The sequence below is a fragment of the Chelonoidis abingdonii genome, chromosome 1, assembly GCF_003597395.2.
Source record: "Chelonoidis abingdonii isolate Lonesome George chromosome 1, CheloAbing_2.0, whole genome shotgun sequence".
Lineage (NCBI taxonomy): Eukaryota > Metazoa > Chordata > Testudines > Testudinidae > Chelonoidis > Chelonoidis abingdonii.
The window spans coordinates 145,673,474-145,693,028 of NC_133769.1; the positions used below are offsets into that span (position 1 = coordinate 145,673,474).

The 19,555-nt window shown below is 46.9% G+C and overlaps 1 protein-coding gene across 2 annotated transcripts; it reads left to right on the top strand.

The window, feature by feature from the left end:
* Positions 1 to 964: 964 nt before the first annotated feature.
* On the top strand, positions 965 to 18,514 carry TAPBPL (TAP binding protein like). Of its 2 annotated transcripts, none has more exons than XM_032773463.2 (7): positions 965 to 1,132; positions 2,352 to 2,603; positions 12,343 to 12,618; positions 13,576 to 13,917; positions 14,132 to 14,461; positions 15,208 to 15,303; positions 16,703 to 18,514. In XM_032773463.2, exons 1-7 carry the CDS (start codon positions 1,084 to 1,086, stop codon positions 16,741 to 16,743), a joined length of 1,386 nt encoding a protein of 461 aa, XP_032629354.1. In that variant the 5' UTR covers positions 965 to 1,083; the 3' UTR covers positions 16,744 to 18,514. The 2 variants fall into 2 exon arrangements, with proteins under 2 accessions (XP_032629354.1, XP_032629355.1); XM_032773464.2 differs by having other exon boundaries at positions 2,355 to 2,603.
* Positions 18,515 to 19,555: the final 1,041 nt, after the last annotated feature.

The window sequence follows — 19,555 nt, forward strand, 5'->3', positions numbered from 1 at the left end:
ACAGACTACAGAACTGTCACCATGAAATACGTAGTAAAAGATTTTGAACACGCACCAGAGAAGAAGGATTTCACAGCGAACACTGTATATACTCCACTGGCCAAGGGAGATTGCACCCAGCCCCAGTGACTGGATGATGGGACATGACAGGTTCCCCTTTCAGCCACTCTTATGTGTACTGGGTTGGGAGGTAGGGGCTAGGAGGGCTGATGTTTCTGCTTCAGACACTTCAACCTCTAACCACTCAGTTACAAAACAAACGCTCAAACTCAAACAAACAACAAACATAAGGCAAGGAAAAGCAAAGTTAAAGTGACACTTCCAACACAGCATAGCTGTACACCTGTAAATCTGTGTGAAGATAATAGTATGCTCCTCCCTAATTAAAAAAAAAAAGGCATTTTCTTGCCATATTTGTGAGAGAGACAGAGAAATTTAGTCAACCTTTGGTATATCAGAAATACTCAGCCTCTTTCTCACTCATCTGTATTGAGTTGCTGGATTTTTTCCTTCACTTTCTAAATCTAGATTATTATTTTTTTTCATTCTGAGAACAAACTTTCCTTGTTTCTGGAAGTCATGTCACAATCACTGAACTCGATAGTTTTTTTTACATGTAACTCATAGGAGACAACTTTCAAGCACTTCTCTTCAGCTGAAGAATGATTAGCAAAAACTATTTTGTGAGCACAAATCTTTTAAAAATGCATCTGAACACAGACTCAAATGGCTCCACAGAGGCTTGGGGATCTCAAAAAAAGAAAATGTGGCACAAAATGAGTTTTGGAAGAGACTGAACAGGAGAGTTTTATCTAAAACAGCAATTCAGAGAGTTAAACAGCCAGCTTTGCTGATGCTCCTCAATCCTAATCTGCAATCTCTAGTTATCAGGTTTCCAAGAGTCTCAGGCTATCTGGCTCCTTTCTTAGGTAAGGAAGGAGTTAATATTTTCGAATCTGTTTTTGGTTGTCAGAGTGAAAGTGAAAGCAAAGACTCTGGCAGGCTGAAGACTGTTCAGGGTTTGATTCTGGCACAGACGTATGATGTTTTGGAGTGTCTGAAACCCCTTGCTTGGGGGACAAAATGAATCTAGGGCTCATCCTCATCTGTGGAGTGCTGGCTCTGAAGGCTGGTGAGTTTAGGAGGTGTCAGCTGTGGGATTCTGGCTGGTCTACAGGGATGCCTCTTTTAGAAGGCCCATTATAGCTGGGGTGGCCAAGCCCTCCCACCACATAGCACAATCTTAAGAAGTTCCAGACCCAGGGCGCACCTGCCAGGGCTCCACTTGGTGCTGCAGCCCTGCTCCCGCTGAAGCCCCGAGACCCCCCTCCCCTCTGGGCAGAAGACCCTACCTCACCACCCTGCTCCAGTCTGTTAGATAGAGAATGAGGGGAAGGGAAGGGGGCTTTCGTGAGCCACATTTTAACGGTAAAAGGGCACATGTGGCTCATGAGCCACAGTTTGGCCACCCCTTCATTATAGGCTCAGGGAACAAGATAGAGAACAGTTTGATTAGTAGCTTGTGTCCCAGAAGGGATTAGACAAATGGGCCCCATGCCCCCCCCGCCCCCGAGATGGATGGACCTTATTGTGGTGACACCAGAGGGAGGTATGATAGTGTAAGTTGATAATCATGGGGGAGTGCCTAGGGCAGTGGTCCCCAACATGGTGCCCGTGGGCACCATGGCACCCGCCGGGGTATTTATGTGCACCTGCCTAGTGCCCAGCAGGGGAGAGAAGCCGCGGCCCAGCACCTGATGGGGACAGAGAACTCAGGCTGTGAGCACGATGTTCTCTGTTCCCAGCAGACGCGGGGTCCGCCTAGTACCCAGCAGGGGAGACAAGCCGCACCTGCCGGGGACAGAGAACTCTGGGGCTGCAGGTGCCAGTGTTCTCTGTCCTCACGGCTGCTCTCTGGCTTCTCTCTTCTCTCTGGATTCATATATTATGTTATATTAAATATGATGTTTTTCATATTATTTAATGTACAAATACAAAATAAGCCTTGAAAAACTGTTGGTGCCCGCCACACTCTTCTGAAAACATGAATGTGCTACTGGCCACAAAAAGGTTGGGGACCACTGACCTAGAGTTTTCCAAAAGGATGATGGCAGTGGGGGATGGGGAAGTAATACCAAACTGGGAAGAGGTACTTCAGGGGAGGTGTTCCAGGGAAGGAGGGGAATTGTGTGGTTGTGGTGTGCCCCAGGGCTCACCTGGATCATCCCTTTTTCTATAGGGCTGCCCCAGAAAAGGGCAAGATGTCAGTGCCAAATGTCTTGTTCCAATGGGGTAGCAGGTATGTGTATGTGTGTGCACCCCACCTCTCAGCTGATTCTTTTCCTTCTCAGCAGAGCTGCCAGTGGAGCTGGCCCCAGGGTCCCAATTACGCTCTGTGGATGTGGTCTTGGACTGTCATTATATAGAGGAAGCTGTGGGTAAATTTCCAGGTGCCTTTGCTGGATCATTCTCCTCAGACCCTGCCACCCTAGTACTGAGAGGTATCAGCATTGCTGATGATGGAAGCTTGGACAGTGTCACCAATTATGAGGCTCCAGGCACAAAAACTGACTCCACTTTTCCCATCGTTTTTGAAGTCTCAGGTGAGTGAGGAGCTGGGGATAGGAGAATTGCCATGCCAGCCACAGTAATCCATGAGTTAACTGAAATCTGCACAGACTCAAGAAATAGAGCCCTGCCCCAGGGGCTCGCAGGAGATGTGATGGACAAAGGGATAGCAGGGTGAAGGGCGCTGTATAAATAGATACAGAGTCACTATCTGTCAACTTACTTACTTCAGACGGACAAAGTGAGTGAGGTAAAGTCTTTTATTGGAGCAACTTGTGCTGGTGAGAGAGACAAGCTTGTGACTTACACAGAGCTAGCTCTTATTCAGCCCTTCTTGAGATCCGAAGAAGAGCTCTGCATAGCATGAAAGCTTGTCTCTTTCACCAACGGAAGTTGCTCCAATAAAAGATATTACTTCAACCACTTTGTCTCTCAAAAATCCTGGGACCAGCATGGGTACAACAACACTACTTACCCACATGACCGCCCCACCACAATATCTGAGCCCCGCATACTTATTAATGAATTACCATCACAGTCCCCTTCTGAGATAATCACATTGGTACTCCTAGTGAAAAAAGGCAAACCCATTATTTTCACTAATGGAGACTGACACCTGAATAAACTGCCCTGGTGATAACTGGGCTGCACTAGTATAAATCAGAATCATACAGAAGGGAGTTTGCACTGTGGCTAAAATCCCAGTTATGTCAGTAGCTAAAGTCCCAATATAGACAAGGCCATAGACCAGGATATTCATAGATTTTAACTAATATATGCATCTATTTTAAGGCGAGAAGGGACCATTAGATAATCTAGTTCAGGGGTTCCAAACTTCAATGCACTGTGACCCCCTTTTGACAACAAAAATTACTACATGACCCCAGGAGGGGGGACCAAAGCCTGAGTCTGCATGATTCCCACTGTCCCAGGTGAGGAGCCAAACCCTGAGCCATGCTTCCCCAGAAAGGGTAGGGGTCAAAGCTGAAGCCCAAGGGTTCAGCCTCAGCCAGAGGACCTGTAACCTGAGCCCCAGCTTCGGCCCTGGGCAGTGGGACTCAGGCTTCAGCCCCAAGCCCTGGCAAGTCTAAGCCAGCTCTGGCAACCCCATTAAAATGGGGATGCAACCCACTTTGGTGTCCTGACACACAGTCTGCGAACTGCTGATCTAGTTTAACATCTTGTATAATACAGGCCATCAGATTTCTCCCTTTTATCCCTGTATTGAGCCCAATCACTGGTGTTTATTCAGAAAGGCATCAGTCTTGAGCTGAAGACTTAAAGAGATGGTAGTTGTTCCAAGAGCTAATCACCCTCTCTGTTAGAAAATCTGTCTTATTTTTCATTTGAATTTGATTGGCTTCAACTTCCAGCCATTAGTTCTTTGTTAGGCCTTTCTTACTAGATCAGGGTTAGGAAACCTATCGCACACGTGCCGAAGGTGGCACGCGACCTGATTTTCAGTGGCACTCACACTGCCGGGGACCTGGCCACCGGTCTGGGGGGCTCTGCATTTTAATTTAATTTTAAATGAAGCTTCTTAAACATTTTAAAAACCTTATTTACTTTACATACAACAATAGTTTAGTGATATATTATAGACTTATAGAAAGAGACCTTCTAAAAATGTTAAAATGTATTACTGGCACGCAAAACCTTAAATTAGAGTCAGTAAATGAAGACTTGGCACACCACTTCTGAAAGGTTGCCGACCCCTGCTCTAGATTAAAGAACTCTTGCACACCTGGTATTTTCTCCCCATGGAGGCCCTTATACACAGGAATCAAGTAACCTCTCAGTCTTCTTCTTGATAAACTAAGCAGATTGAGCTCTTTAAGCCTCTCATTGTAAACATTTTTTCCAGCTCTCAAATAATTTTTATGGCTGTTCTCTGAATCCTCTGCAAAATTTTCAACGTTTTATTTAAAATGTGGACATCGCATCTGTACAAGTATTCCATTATCAGTTTCATCAGGGGCATACACACTACACTCCTGTTTATATGTTCAAGGATCATATTAACCCTGTTTGCCATAGCATCACACTGGAAACTCATGTTGAATGTTTGTCCACTATAGCCCCTAAATCTGTTGGATGGTCACTCTTTTCAGGATATAGCCTCAATTTTATAACTAGGGCCTGCATCTCCTGTTTCTAGATGTACAGTTTTGCATTTGGCTGTATTCAAATGCAAATTGTTTGAATGCGCCCAGGTGTAACAGTGCCTTTGTGGGTCAAAACTGAGAATACCAAATTCAGGACAAACTGCTGAGAAATAGGGCGACATACCCCAAACTAGTGGTTATTCTCCCATGAGATATACCAAACCAGCAACAAAAGTAAACTTCTGTTTCACCACACTGGCTAACAAGAAGTCTTAAAAGCAGTTTCCTTAGGCATTCCCGTCCGAGTCTGAAAACACTAGACTTAGATGAGTGGTTCTTTAAAACCAATTTAATCAAACAGAAAGTTCTTCTGATCCCAAAGGACCAGCCAGACACCCAGGTCAATATATTACTCAGATCTTACTCAAAAATCATGCTGTTGCCAATCCTTTAGTAGCTACAATATAAAAGTTTATTTATAAAAGTAAAGAAAGAAAGGTGAAAGTTAAAATTGGTTAAAGGAAACAGGTACATACAATAGTTGGAAAGTTCTAGGTTCAGGCTTGTAGCAGTGATGGAATAAACTGCTGGCTTAAGTCAAGTCTATTGTTGCTTCCAAATCAATGGAAGGTCCTAGATCCCTTGGCTAGAATGCTCCCATTGATATAATTCCATAGTCCAGAGGCTTGAGCAGGAAAGAGCTGGAGCAGGAAAGAAGCAAAATGGAGGTGTTTCCAGGGGCTTTTATAGCTTCTGCCATGTGGAGGGAAACCCATTGTTTCAAACAAAGCCCTCAGCACAGCTAGTGGAAAATCCTAGTTGACAAGATAATATTTGGAGTCACATAGGCAAGTCACATGTCTGTGCATGATAAGACACAGTAGAAGCCATTACCTGTACCTCAAACAGCACGTTCACAGGAAAGTCCATTTAGGGTGGGTGGGCATCTTCCATTGTGAGTTAAATGTTCTTTTGATGGGCCAGTCAATTTCAACAATTCCTCCAAGATATGCTGGCTAACTACCTTGTCAGCGCTACTGCAGGCAAAGACATTTGAATCCAGGTATAGAACCAATACTCATAACTTCAAATACAAAATGTTACATGCATATAAATAGCATAACCATGTTCAGCAAATCATAATCTTTCCATAGACACCTTACTTGACAACCTGTGTACAATATTTGTTGCAATTATATAACAGTGGTAGCAACAATGATCTACATCAGAGGTGGGCAAACTTTTTGGCCCGAGGGCCACATCTGGGTGGAGAAATTGAATGCAGGGCCATGAATGTAGGGCTGGGGCAGGGGGTTGCGGTGCGGGAGGAAGTGCAGGGTTTGGGAGGGGGTGTGGTGTGTAGGAAGGGGTTCAGGGAAGGGAGTTGGGACAGAGGAGGGGTGTGGGGTATATGAGAGGGCTCAGGGAAGGGGGTTGGGGTTCAGGAGGGGGTGCAGAGTATGGGGGTGCTCAGGGCAGGGGTGCAGGGAGGAATGTGGGAGGGAGCTCAGGATAGGGGTTTGGGGTGCAGGAGGGGTGCGGGGTATGGCAGGGATGCAGGCAAAGTGTGGCAGGTGGCTCAGGGCAGGAAATTGGGGTGCAGGGTGCAAGAGGAGTTTGTGTGTGGGCTCCGGCCTGGCGCCTCTTACCTGGAGCGACTCTGGGCTGGCAGCGGGGTGCAGCAGGGCCAGGGCAGGCTCCTTGCCTGCCTGCCCTGTCCGTGCAGTGCCATGGGGGTGGCAATCCTGCAGGCCGGATCCAAGTCCTGACCGGCCAGATCCAAAGCCCTGACCGGCCAGATCCGGCTTGCGAGACGTAGTTTTCTCACCTCGATCTACATGGTCATATTTTAGTCAGATAATGTCACACCAGATTACCAACTGGTCCAGTTCCTTCTGTATGATTGCCCCATCCTCATTGCTATTTACCACTCTGCCAGTCTTTGTGTCATCAGAAAATTTTATCAGCAGTGATTTTATATTTACTTCCATATCATTGAAAAAAATGTTCTTAATCCATTTAACGTGTGCTGTACTGATATTGTGACAATGCTAATTTTTAAAATCACATTGGCATGCAGTACTGAGTCAAACAACTTACAAAAGTCTAAGTGTCTTACATCTGCTTTTATCAACTGAACTTACAGTCACAGCAAAGAATGAATTCAGGTTTGTTTGACAAAATCTATTTAAAATAAAAGTGTGTGGAGAGGCATTAATTATATTTCTGTCATTTAAATTTTTTATTAATTGACTCCTGTATCAGGTAGTCTATTATTTTGCCGGGGATTGATATCAAGCTAACTGCCCTACAGTTGCCTGTGTCATCCTACTTGCTGTTTTTGAAATGTGGCACAACATTAGCACTCTTCCAGTCTTCTGGAATGTACCTGGCCCTTCAAGGCCCCTTGCTGGAGGCCTTGTGGTCCTACCTCACCTTGCCCCAGGAAAGGAGCAGTGAAGGTGGGTCCTGCAGGCCTGCTTAGAAGGGTTGCATAGAAGCAGCCAGTCAGAGCCCAGGAGGATCAAATAAAAGCTGCTGCTGAGCCTGAGCAGGTCAGTTCCTGGCTGAGCCCAGAGGAACAAGGCAGGGTGCTCCTCGCTGGTCACAGGAGCTTGAGAGAACTAGAGGGAGAGTTCTGGTGGTACTTGTGTGCCGTGAGGAGGAAGAAGATCTGAGAACTTCAGCCCTGAGTGTAGGGTGAAGAGAAGGGAGCTATGTGGGAAAAGGCCCAGGGAATAGCAGCAAACTGGAGGCAGCAGTGTCTTGGTGCAGTTTATAGGATTCCTGGGTTAGGACCTGGAGTAGTGGGTGGGCCTGTGTTCCCCCACTGGCCACTAGCAAAGTGACCTAAGCCCCAAGAATGGGACAAGTTTCTTTTAGAAGCCTGAGTGAAGGGACCAGATTTAAAGGTCCCAGAGATGGGGCTGAAGACCCTCATGTGGGCAGATAGTTGGTTGGACTTTTGCAACCCCGGAAGGGGTTCATCTATTGAGGACAGTGAGTTGGCCAGAGGGCTGAGCCTCTGAAGACCTGCCTAGTGAGGTTGACAACTTATAGAAGGTACCATGAGTGGCGAAAAGAGGATTGCAGTACTGCACACAGCCAATAGGAGGTACTCAGGAGGTGAGTGCCCCATCTCACCCCAGTATTTCAAGATTTATTTAAAATGAACATCAGCAGGCCAGAGATCTCCTCAGCCAACATGTTTTTATGACTCTTGGGTGCCAGTTATCCAGGGACCTGGTGATTTAAATTATTTTGTGCTTTATAGATATTGGTTAACATACTCCCTATTTACTGAGTTCTTGAAAATACTTCATCATCCTCATGTGATATGTCATCCTGCTTCTTTTCAGATACAGAACAGAAATATTGATTGAAGTCTTCTGCCTTTTTAGCATCATTATAGCTCAGTCGTTTGAGCATTGGCCTGCTAAACCCAGGGTTGTGAGTTCAATCCTTGAGAGGGCCAGTTAGGGAACTGCAGGAAAAAAATCTGTTTGGGGTTTGGTCCCACTTTGAGCAGGGGATTGGACTAGATGACCTTCTGAGGACCCTTCCAACCTTGATATTCTATGATTCTAATGTTATCGTCTCCATTAGTAATGGGCTTATACCATTGCTAGGATTTCTTTTGTTCCTCATATACTTAAAAAACTCCTTATTGTCCTTGCTCCTGCCAGCCATTTTTTTTTCTTGATGTCTTTAACTTTCTTTATCAAATTTCTACACTTCATAACTTCAAAACTGGAGCCCTTCTGAGTTTCAAAATATGCCCTTGTCTGGGAACTACTCCGCTCGGCACCAAGCCCAATGCTAGTACAGGCATCAACATTGATGTTGGCACCATCAACCCTACCATTGGAACCATCGTCACAACTATTAGCATTGCCATTTCCTGAGAGCTACTTTTCATCTCTGTCACCAATATACTCCTGCAGTACTGAGTCCTGGTGCAGAACTAGCATTGGAAGGGGCATACCCAGTTATGCCAGTATCAGTACAGCCTGCCACCATGGCCTTATTGGCCTGCCCTCCCATAGATCTTGGAGCAGGATCCCCTCCAATGTCTCAGCAAAGAGGAGAAGATTTCAGTTGCCTCTGGTGTTGCTGGCCAGAGCACCCTCCCCAGAACTGGAGGGAGCCTCTGAAGATGTGATAGAAGCAGTGAGGGAAATGCTCCAGCTGCCTTCACCACTAAAAGAATCTTCTTTGTCCCTGGACAAGACAGTTACAGTGGCTCTGACACCAGCTGTTCATGACTTCAGCTAGGCATCCCAGGAGCTACTCTCGAGGACAGTGGATACAGGAAACTGTGGTCCAGGAATACACACACAAGGTATTCAACAGCCTCAGCGCCTTGAAGAATTGCCCTCCTGATCAGTGAGGACATCCTAGATCCAGCCAAGATTTGCTGCATACTCCCAGCCTCACCCTCTCTCAATGCAATGGGTAAGCTGTCTTCACCCAAATTCCATTACTTAAGGCAAGGACAGCAAACCCGCAGCCTGCAGCACTGGCTTCCTCAAGGGGTTAATATTGATCTGTCAATCATCTTGCTTCCTTTCCTGATTGGCTAAATCTGTCCCGATGTTATTAGGCCTTAGACCCTTCCTGAGAGGTTGCTAGGCCGGATAGGAATGAGGGCGGGCTCAGCCTGCCTGATATTTCTATTGGTGTCTTTTTGTGATTGACCACATGTTTCGTATTGCTGGGTAGAAAAAAACACTCCTTCTCTGGCTCCCTAATTAGCAGAGGAGGATGAGCTTGGATCCTAATGATTGTCCAGGGCAACATCATATTTTGATTGGCTGCTGCCCTGCTCACCTCAGTTTTGTATTGGTGGGTGAGACCTGTTGCTAGGCTGAGTAGCTGGCACTGGGACTTTCCAAGGGTAATATGGGATCGCGGGAGAACTTTAAAAATGAGGGCCAGATGTGGGGCATCTTGGGATGGATGTTTTTGCACACCCTGCCCCAGGCAGTCCTGCCAGTGCAAGTCAGTTCTTATCCGGACCTAGTTTCTGTAGGTGCACTTGCATCCATGGACCTCAGTTGGAGCTGCTACTGCATGGCAATTTTGCAGTGTGCAATCCTGGGCTCCGGAACTCTAGTCCACCATTGTCATAAGTACATGGACACCTTCCTTCCTCCTTAGATAAAGACAGAGAGAGAGAGTGAAAAGTTGCATGGTGGAGTCGATAGTAGAGAAGTAGGTAGCATGGGAAGGTGTGAGGTGACAGTAAGGAAGAAGGTGGGAATGAGGGAGGGTAGGAAGGGAGAGAGCGGGGCAAAGGAGAACATGATGAAGGGGAACACACTTGAATGGGATGTGGGGCTGCTGAAATGGTCAGAGGAGGAAAGCTACAGATGAGAGATCTCAGCTTCAGTGATAGTGAAAAAGGAGGAGAAGATAGCAAGGGGGAAGGAAAGAGCGGCCTTTTCTAATCTTGACGAAAAAATCAACAAAATTTTTAGTGGAAGTGGAAATGACAAGAGAGGGGAGAGTTTAAGGTTGGACATGAAAGTGGCAAAAAAGTGGTTGGGGATTTGAGGATGGTCTGCAATGAGAGTGCAGAAGTGCTGTTTGACTAAAGAGAATGTAGGAGGAGAGAACTTGAGAATCCTGATACCCTCAGTTCTATGCTGTCAAGCAAGCAGCTAGCAAAGTGTGTCACACTACTGTCTAGTGCCTGGTTCGTAGGCTCCACAGGGTATTTCTGCTACAACTTACTACTTCCTTACTACTTCCTTATGTCTATACTGCAATTAAAAACCTGTGGCTGGCCCATGCCAGCTGACTGGGCCTCAGGGACTCGGGCAGCAGGGCTGTTTAATTGCAGTGTAGACTTCTGTGCTTGGGCTGAAGCCCAGGCTCTATGACCCTCCCACCTTGCAGTGTCCTGGAGCCTGGGCTCCAGCCCAAGCCCAGACATCTACACTGCAATTAAACAGCCCTGCAGTCTGAGCCCCATGAGCCTGGGTCAGCTGGCATAGGCCAGCTGTGGGCGTCTACTTGCTGTGTCGACATATTCAGTGAGATCAAGTGGTAGAAGTCTGTGTTGTTGATCTGAAAGTCCTGAGTTCAAACCAGTTGATGATATATGCAGGGAAAAATCATGTGTGATAATGTAATTTAAAAATGTAATCATATCATCATAATGAATGTGCATCAAACTAGCAGCAGAATTACAGCTATCCTATTCACTGGGCTCTGAAACCACCTTCCTCACTATGCACCTTTCAAACTGGCTGCATGTTATACATTTAGACTATCTCTGAAACATCTTGGTATGCTCATGCTCTAACTTATACATTTCCTTGCCCTTATGTCCCGCCAAGCTGCCTTCAACTGAGGACAGAGTTCCTTTGTGGAAGAACGTACACTTCACCCTGGGTCTGCAACTCGACAGGGGTATAAGGGTGGGGTACAGGGAGAGGAGAGGGTGCAAGAAGGGGAGTATCACAGCTACAGGACTAGCTGCACTTCAGTCCCCTTTCCAATCTCTCTCATAGAACCCAAATCAGGTCTTGGACCTCTTGCCTTTGTCTGTTTTAGGATGGAATCTTGTGATTCTTCCATGCTTGGATCAGGGCTGGGACCAGTGCCCCATGTATGACAGCTGCTTACCACCATGCAGGTCCAGCTAGGTTTTGGGCACTTGTGTTTCCTCCCCTTGGGAACCTGTGGCCAGTGATAATGACCAACAAAATAATCAACTATTTTAAAACAAAATATTTTTACTTAGCAGTTGAAACAAAGTTTTTCTCCTTAATCATGATGGTTAGAAACTTACTTTTTTAATTGAAGCTGAAATTCTCATGCAATTGTTTGATTTCAGCAGGGGCTGTACGAGAAAGTTGGCAAAGCTACTACAGGATCATCTTGAGCAATCTTCTCCTATCTGCCTGGACCATCTCAGATGGTCACCTGTTGGGAAGCCCTTAATCAAAGACATTCTCACAAAAACAACCTCACCAGAGCCAGGCCAATATACAGTATTTACAAATTATTAAAAGCACTCCCATATTTTGTCTCGGGAAGTATAGCTGAAGAGAGGGCAGGCAACAAGAAAAATTGGCATGTGCTTCAGTAACAATAATTGATTTGGCAGGTAGATTTTCTCTTTGACAGATACACATCTCGAGCTGTTGCTGTACCCTCAATACCTCTTCCTTTTTCAGGCTGGGACCTTTAATGTTTCAGCATCCCCTTTGCTCCTAGGTTTATGCTTGGGAAGATTAAATCTTGCTAGCATGGTTGGTATGTAGGCAGGTAGGCATTTCCCAAATTATAGCTCTCCCTATTGTTCCCTTAAGATATCATCTGTCTGTTATTGTTTTGTTCCCTGTGGTTTTCCCCCAACAGCCTTTGAGATTATCCAGTCTGCAAAGTTAAAGCAAACAGGTAAACTGAGGAATATATGGTATTCATAAAAAATAATACATATGACTGCTTCATTCACCACAGGAACTTCTTTAAACAAGCTGGGAGACCAATGTTACATGCTAAGGCTCTTGTGTTTCCGTAGCAGCAGCCTCACACCATTTTACACTAGGTGTAGACACAGCCCTTTGTGTCTCACTAGATTAGGTCCCTACTGAAACTTGATCCTGTTTTCCCTGTTCCATTCATCAAACTACGTGTCTTCTCTTTCTCATTACAGCAAGTTTGGTACCAGTCCCATATGCGGAATCCCTGCTGCATGCAGACTGTGCTGGGGAGGAAGTGACCTGCGAGATCTCGCCATACAGCCTACACCTGGCAGATGAGGGGCCCAGCCAGGCCTCCTGGTTCATGGGGACCCTGAAGTTGTCCAGTGGGATCAGCATAGCCCTGGTGCTGAAAGTCAGCAGTGACAGTGAGGAAGATGATAAAATGGCTGTGCTGCACCCAAGGCTGAAGGTTCCTGTAAGCAAGGAGGGCACAGTGCTGACTACAGGTAAAGAACGTTGCAAATGAGGGGAAAAGACCTTAGTGCTGGAATGCACCTACTGCACCAGGGAGCACTAGGGGAGCCAGATACTCCAGGGCTGAAGCCTCCACACCAAGGAGTGCTAGGGGAACTAGAGACCCCAGGAATACCACCCCACTCTGTAGTCCAGGACTTAAGGGAACTAGAGAAAGGGACTCCACATGCTGTGAGTCAGCAGGATAGATAATCCCTCCCTTCTTGAGGGAAGCTCAAATGTACAGGACCCTCTGGGCCTCCTGCCATCTGCAGGATGTAACTGCTGGACCACTAGTGTGCCCCCTTGATCACTCTGCCCTTGCATTTCTGTGCCTTTGACTCCCCAATTCTGGCTCCACTGTTCTCCCCACCACTGTTACTATAAGACTATAACAGAGTTTGAAAAAGGACTAGATAAGTTCATGGACATTAGGTTAATCAATGGCTATTAGCCAGGATAGGCAGGGATGGTGTCTCTAGCCTCTGTTTGCCAGAAGCTGGGAATGGGCAACAGGGGATGGATCACTTGATGACTACCTGTTCTGTTCATTCCTTCTGGGGCATCTGGCATTGGTCACTGTCAGGATACTGGGCTAGATGGACCTTTGGTCTGACCCAGTATGCCGTTCTTATGTTCATTATTTTCCACACCACTGTGACCCTTGGCAAGTGCTATGTCTGCTCTCCAAGAGTTTGGTGTAGCAAGAAGATCAGTATGCACTTATTCCCCGTACCCTGATAATCTTGCTTCAGCCTGCATGATAGGATCTTCTTGGGGGGAGCCATATCTCTAACCTTTCAACCCAGCATGGCCAGTCAGTCCACAGCATGCTTCCTCCAGGTGGGTGGAACTGTGCCCCAGTCCCTGATGTCCTGCCAGGGGAAATCTTCCATAACCACATATATTTAATTCTTTCTCAGTCTATTTCTCCTTCTCTTTGTTCCTAGTTGAATTCCAGTTGTCATCTCGCACCCCTACTTTGCGTACCCGATTTGGCACCTCCGTCACCCTGGACTGCAGATTTGCCTTGGCTTCCAGCTCTCCTCTGGCCTCGATGGAGTGGAGGCTGCAGCACCGAGGCAGCGGGCGTAGAGTTTTCCACTATCAGACAGGGGAAATGGCACAAGCAGAACAGTCAACGGCCCACGTGGATGTGGTGCAGCTGCTGGAGACTGGAGATGCATCACTTAGCCTGCATGGAGTGGGTGTGGGGGATGAAGGGACATACATCTGTTTAGTGTCCACTCCCCAGCACCAGGCCCAGAATATCATCCAGCTGCAGTTAGTTGGTGAGGCAATGATGCTATAAGGATACCTAATCAGGGGGGGATAGGGGAGACAGGCCCCATTCACCAGAACCTCACCTTTCCCCCTATCACTCTGCCCCCCTCCTTGCTTCCCCAGCCCCATCCAATGGGGATGAGGGACTCCTCTGTACTACTCCATCCCCTCAAATGCAGTTTATCATCGGCTGGATTTAATTTCCTGTTTACCCTCCTCCAGAGCCCCCAAGAGTCCGTTTGTTCCCAGAGTTGGTGTCACGTGAGGGGGATGGAGCCACTACCCTGACCTGTGAGATCTCTGGCTATTACCCCCTGGATGTGTCGGTGAAGTGGACACAAGAGGCCCCTGATGGCAAGGACAAGGTCCCTATCTCAGACTCAAGCACATACTTCTCCAGCCATAGGCAAGCCCAGGATGGCACCTACAGCATCAATTCATACCTGAGTATCAGCACTGCCACAGAGCTGAGACCTGTCACCTACAGCTGCCATGTCTCACATCTGGCCCTTGAAGAGCCAATCACAGCTAGTGCCCAGCTCAGAGCACCAGGTAAACGGGGAAAGGAGAGTGAGTGCTCCTTATTGCCCCTGCCTCTCAGCATTTGCTTCAACCCTCTGATCTAGCTTCAGTTCTTCCCTCACCTATCAATTGGCGGGTACTATAACCCCATCCCATTTGGAGCACCCTCCAATTTCTCCCAATTTCCCTGCCTGCCCTCATTCCCCATCCCTTCTTTCCTCTCCTGGCTTCTCAGTTGCACTTCCTCAGCTCTTATTGCATCCTCTAAAGCTCTTTGTAAAGCATGTTCTCTGCATTGTGCAGCACCTTACACTGTTAAGGGGGAAGTAGTTTCAAGGGAGCAAAAAGGCAGCACTTGGACCCTGTTCCTGCTTAGCGGACTCCTTATTGTGAACCCAACCATGCCCCAAGGACCCCAATACACTGTTGTCTGTAAGGGAACCAGGACCTTCTTTCCTCCCCCCCACTTCCTTCCCAATAGGAACTCAGGATAGTCCCTGCTCCCTGTGGCACTGTTCTACCCAGTAAGAAGCCAGCTTTGCCTGAAAGCATACTCTGCCCTCCCCCCACCACATACTTCTCCCCCATGGGACCTGATGCTGCCCTGCGGACTGTCACTTCTCTCAAATGAAATCGTAATCTTTCTCCAGGAACCACATCTCTCCTCCAGTAGAATCCCAGCTCTTCCCTGTGTGTGATCCGTGTGAAGAATTTTAGCTCTCTGAAACAGACTCAGATGAGCTTCACATCACTAACTCCTCCTCTTTCTCCAACAGAGCAAAAAACACCTGAAGGGCTTATGGGAGCCTTCATTGCTACGTTCATCTTCTTTGCTGCTCTCGTTGGCCTCTTGCTCAGGACAAGAAAAACAGGTAAGAGTTTAAAGCACTTCAGCCCTCTCATTAGCCTGAGATTCCACAGTCAGAGCTCCTGTCTGGCTCTCTATGGTGCCGCTGGCTGTGAGTGGCAGAGGCTGGAGTAACTCGGAGCACCTGCTACAGCTTGTGCTCCTGCCACTCTAATTACAGTGCTTCCTGTAGGGAGTAGCATACCTGGAACCTCCCTCACAGCCAGCTGTTCTGCCTCCTTCCCTACAGCAGCCTTGCTGGGAGAAGCCCGGACTGGAGTATTTGGGAGATCCCCATATACCTTGTGCTCCTACCTCCTTTTTACTGTGCCTCCTTGAGGGAGAAGCTGGAAATGGAGTAACTGGGAAATCATTCCGTAGCTAGTGCTCCTGCTTCTCTTCTTACAGTGTCTCTTGCTGTGGAGGAGAGGGGTAGCTCTTAGGAGTGTTAGTGATGACAATGTCGTACTCAGGCCTGTATATTTGCCTGAGCAGGCCCGGCTCCAGCCCCCAGCATGCCAAGCACGTGCTTGGGGCGGCATGCCACGGGGGGTGCTCTGCCAATTGCCAGGAGGGCGGCAGGCGGCTCCGGTGGACCTCCCGCAGGCATGCCTGCGGACGGTCCGCTGGTCCCGTGGCTCCGATGGAGCATCTGCAGGCACGCCTGCAGGAGGTCCACCAAAGCCGCGAGACCAGAGGACCCTCTGCAGCCATGTCTGCGTGAGATCCACTGGAGCCACGGGACCAGCGAGCAGCAGAGCGCTCCCCGCGGCGTGCTGCTCTGCTTGGGGCGGTGAAATGGCTAGAGCCGGCCCTGTGCCTGAGACAGAATTTTGGATCTTGTTTGCCCATTTGACTTTTGATATTTTTATATTCTTACTAATATGTATGAACAAAGAACAAAGACACTGTGTGTTACACCTGCCTACAAGCAGATCAAGTGAAAACAGAGAAGAGATAGAGCTAAAGTGTTGCTGGGCAGAATGAGTGTGTAATATATGAGCAGACACTTGAAGGACAGTCCTGCCTCAACTCCTCTCCCGAGATAAGGTCAAGCAACCAGATGGGAGGGGCAAGAGGATTGGGGATGAAAGTAGAAGAAACACTAAAAGCCAAAGAATTGTCTGTTCCTGACCAAAGCACAACCTCACTCCTTACCTCTCCCATGGGATACAAAAGAGGTGGTACTGAAGCCCCCAGACTCCAAACCCTCCAAAATGACCATAAATTATAAGGGGTAGGATCAAAGGCGCACTACTTCTGGTCTTCTATTTTCTGTCTACATGATAACAACCAGGGCAGGGGGAAGGGAAAGCCCTTAATATAGCTTACCATCGCACTGGTAGCTGCAGAACATGGAAGAGAATGATATTTTACTGATTGTTTTTGTCACCCTGAATCTCATTATTTTTCTCTCTTTTCAGTTGATCCAAAGTCTGAGAAATCTCTGGAGACTTCAGGGTAAAAGGGACAGTTAACTCAGTTACCTTTACTCCTGTGCCCCCTCTGACAGATTCCATACCAGATGAAGACCCAACCGCTCTAAAATTAACCTCCCATTTTAAATTAGTGGAGTTGTCACGTTTTCCAGGGACTCTCTTGCAGCTCTGTAGGAAGGGATTGGAGGACTCTTGTGACCCTGGAAAGGTGGAGTCAGAGAAAAGGGGTTGTCTCCATCGTGTGAGTGAGAGTAATATCATTAACCTCCCTGTAACACTGTTCTTCTCACACTTTCAGGTACACAGAGCTTGATCCACAAAGGGATGTAGGCATTTTAGGTGCCTAAGTCTAACATTTAGGCACCACTGAGATCCTCAAACCTCTGCTCAGCTGGTGCCTAACCCTTTAGCTGCCTAAATTCCTAAGGCACCTAAGGTTCTGCTGGAAAAGTCCCCTAAGCACCTAAGTTTCTGCCTGTGGGCATACACAAAATCACTTACTTCCTGATTCCACTGAGCTGCTTGGTTCCCTAGCTCATGCATAATCCCTAGTAGGATTGTCAACCTAAGCAATACCCTACCTTTGTCACTTCCAGGGCCTGATCCCAGAGGCATGCTCAGAGCATACCTATCAGATCATGCCTTGAACAAAGACAGCTAGGAGCAAGCAGGTCATAAATTTGATGGGTGTATGTATACACATATGTGTGCATGTGTACACCGTCACTTTGCCTATGTCATCCTTAGCTTTTAATCTCTCCACTGGCTCTCCCTTCTCTACCACATCAAATATAAGATGCTTGTGTTCACCTTCTAGCCTCTTCTTGGCCATTTCTTACCCTACCTATCATCTCTCATTTGCCATTGAACTCTTGATGCTCACCTCTGATCCGCCCATCATGCCAGTCTCCAGTGGCTGTGGGTTATATTTTCAGACAAGCATCTTTCTACTTTCTCCCATGCTGTTCAGCACACTTGGGAAGGGCTCCCTTAAAACATCCACAAAGCATCTACCTTCAAATACAGCCGCAAAACTCTACTTTGCCATGATGCCTGTAAATGTATTGACAATGGTTAGAATGCCGATCAGCCTGACCATTATTGTCTCATTGTATCCTTTTATTTCCCTACAGATCTCTTGTATTACGCTTAGATTGTAAGCTCTTTTGGGCAGGAACGGTCCTTTTGTTCTGTTGGTACAGTGCCTAGCACAATGGGGTCCTGGTCACAACTAGGGATCTTATGTGCTACAATAATGCAACTAGTAACATTATTAGCTTAGGAGTAGAGCACTCCCCAATAATGTAAGAGGCCCAGGTTTGTATCCGTGTTCTGCCTGAGTTGGAGCAGGGACTTGAAGTCAGTTCTCCCACATCCCAGGTGAGTGCTCTGACCACTGAGTTGTTGAGTATTCTGGAGTGGTTATGTCTCAGTGTCCCCTGCTGAAGCTGTTCCACTTGATATGAATGAAATCTTTTTGGAGCTGGGCCTCTCCCACATCTCAGGGGATTGCCCTGACCACTGAGCTACAAACTCCTGCTTTGTCTCCTCTTTCTTGCCCAATGAATATTTAATTATTTATATGAAGAGGTTCTTCAGCAGGAGAGATTGAGAGCCAGTTACATCCCTTGTTAGTATCTTGCTGAAATGCTGTATTTGGGAAGCTCAGGGTGGAGAGGGCATGGGTGAGGAGTGGGGCTCACTCTGTAACTGGCTCAAACAAGATACGGTATTCACTGCACTTTGTGCTAGTTTGAATTTGACTTCTGAATAAAATCGTATTATTTTTCTAACACATTTCCACTTTAACTCCAAACTCTTCTGAATTGCAAGGTCTGGGGAGGGAGAATCATCATGCTACCACCTCTCAGGAGGGGTGGAAGGACGAAATTGCAAAGTGACAGATCACAGTAGAGGTTTACTGGTTATTATACAATTCTCTTCGTTGTCCTTTTCTGCAAACATAATAGGGTAAAAATGAAGTATTTCATTCCCAGCCTCATTCTGTAAGGAGCAATGTTTAGAGGGCTTATTCCTTCACCATCCCACTTCCCTGGGCGTTCTCGCATGAACAGAGAGCCACAATACCTGAAGTCTGAAGGTGCAAACCATTCAATGTTTATTGAGGTGAACTTCCAGCAAGCGTAAATCGAAGTTCCTTTTTCCTTATTTTCAGTAGGAAATAGGCCTGAATATCTATATCCTAACAAGCAATATGAAGTGTAACCAATAGGAAACAAACGGGCCTAAAAGAGCTGTCTTAGTAATGATCTCCGTCCCCATGCAGGAGTTTCAACCACGGCAGCAGAAAGAAAACTCAGCAAAAAGAAATGGGGGAGGTGGGGAAGACTTCAGGGCCAGATTATATTTGCATACTCACACACCTAGGTGTTCAGCAGACAGAGCTACATTGCCAAAGTGATCAATTTTGGCTGGTTTTGGGATACAAATCACTTTGAATGCAGGGGTAATGAAATGTTGTCATCCTTACTGTATGAATAAAGGGCAGCAGAACTGTGCTTAGCATGCCCTGATTAAAGGGGTCACCCTAACCTCAAACCCCCTTGCTAAGCAAAGGGTAGGGATGTCACATCACAGTGAAAGTCAGAGGGGTTAGGGAAAGGTGTCTTATCTAGGGGTGTGCTCTGTTTTAAAGGGTCCTAGATACTATTTGGTTTTTTTTTTTCTCTTTCTTTAGTATTCAAAGGAAGAGTTGAGTAAACTCAATTAAAAGTTCTTGTTTGTGTTGAGTAATTACTAGAGCTGAAATCACTGATGAGCAGTTCTAAGTCTTCATCCTGTTGCGAGGACAGTGTTGCAATGAAAGGCAAGAGGCAG

What these genes read in the sequence shown, in the direction of transcription:
- TAPBPL (XM_032773463.2), top strand. Translation starts at nt 1,084, where the DNA reads ATGAATCTAGGGCTCATCCTCATCTGTGGAGTGCTGGCTCTGAAGGCT. An exon ending in TGCCCAGCTCAGAGCACCAG is followed by an intron (nt 14,462 to 15,207) that starts GTAAACGGGGAA and finishes TTTCTCCAACAG; the next exon opens with AGCAAAAAACACCTGAAGGG. An exon ending in GCTCAGGACAAGAAAAACAG is followed by an intron (nt 15,304 to 16,702) that starts GTAAGAGTTTAA and finishes CTCTCTTTTCAG; the next exon opens with TTGATCCAAAGTCTGAGAAA.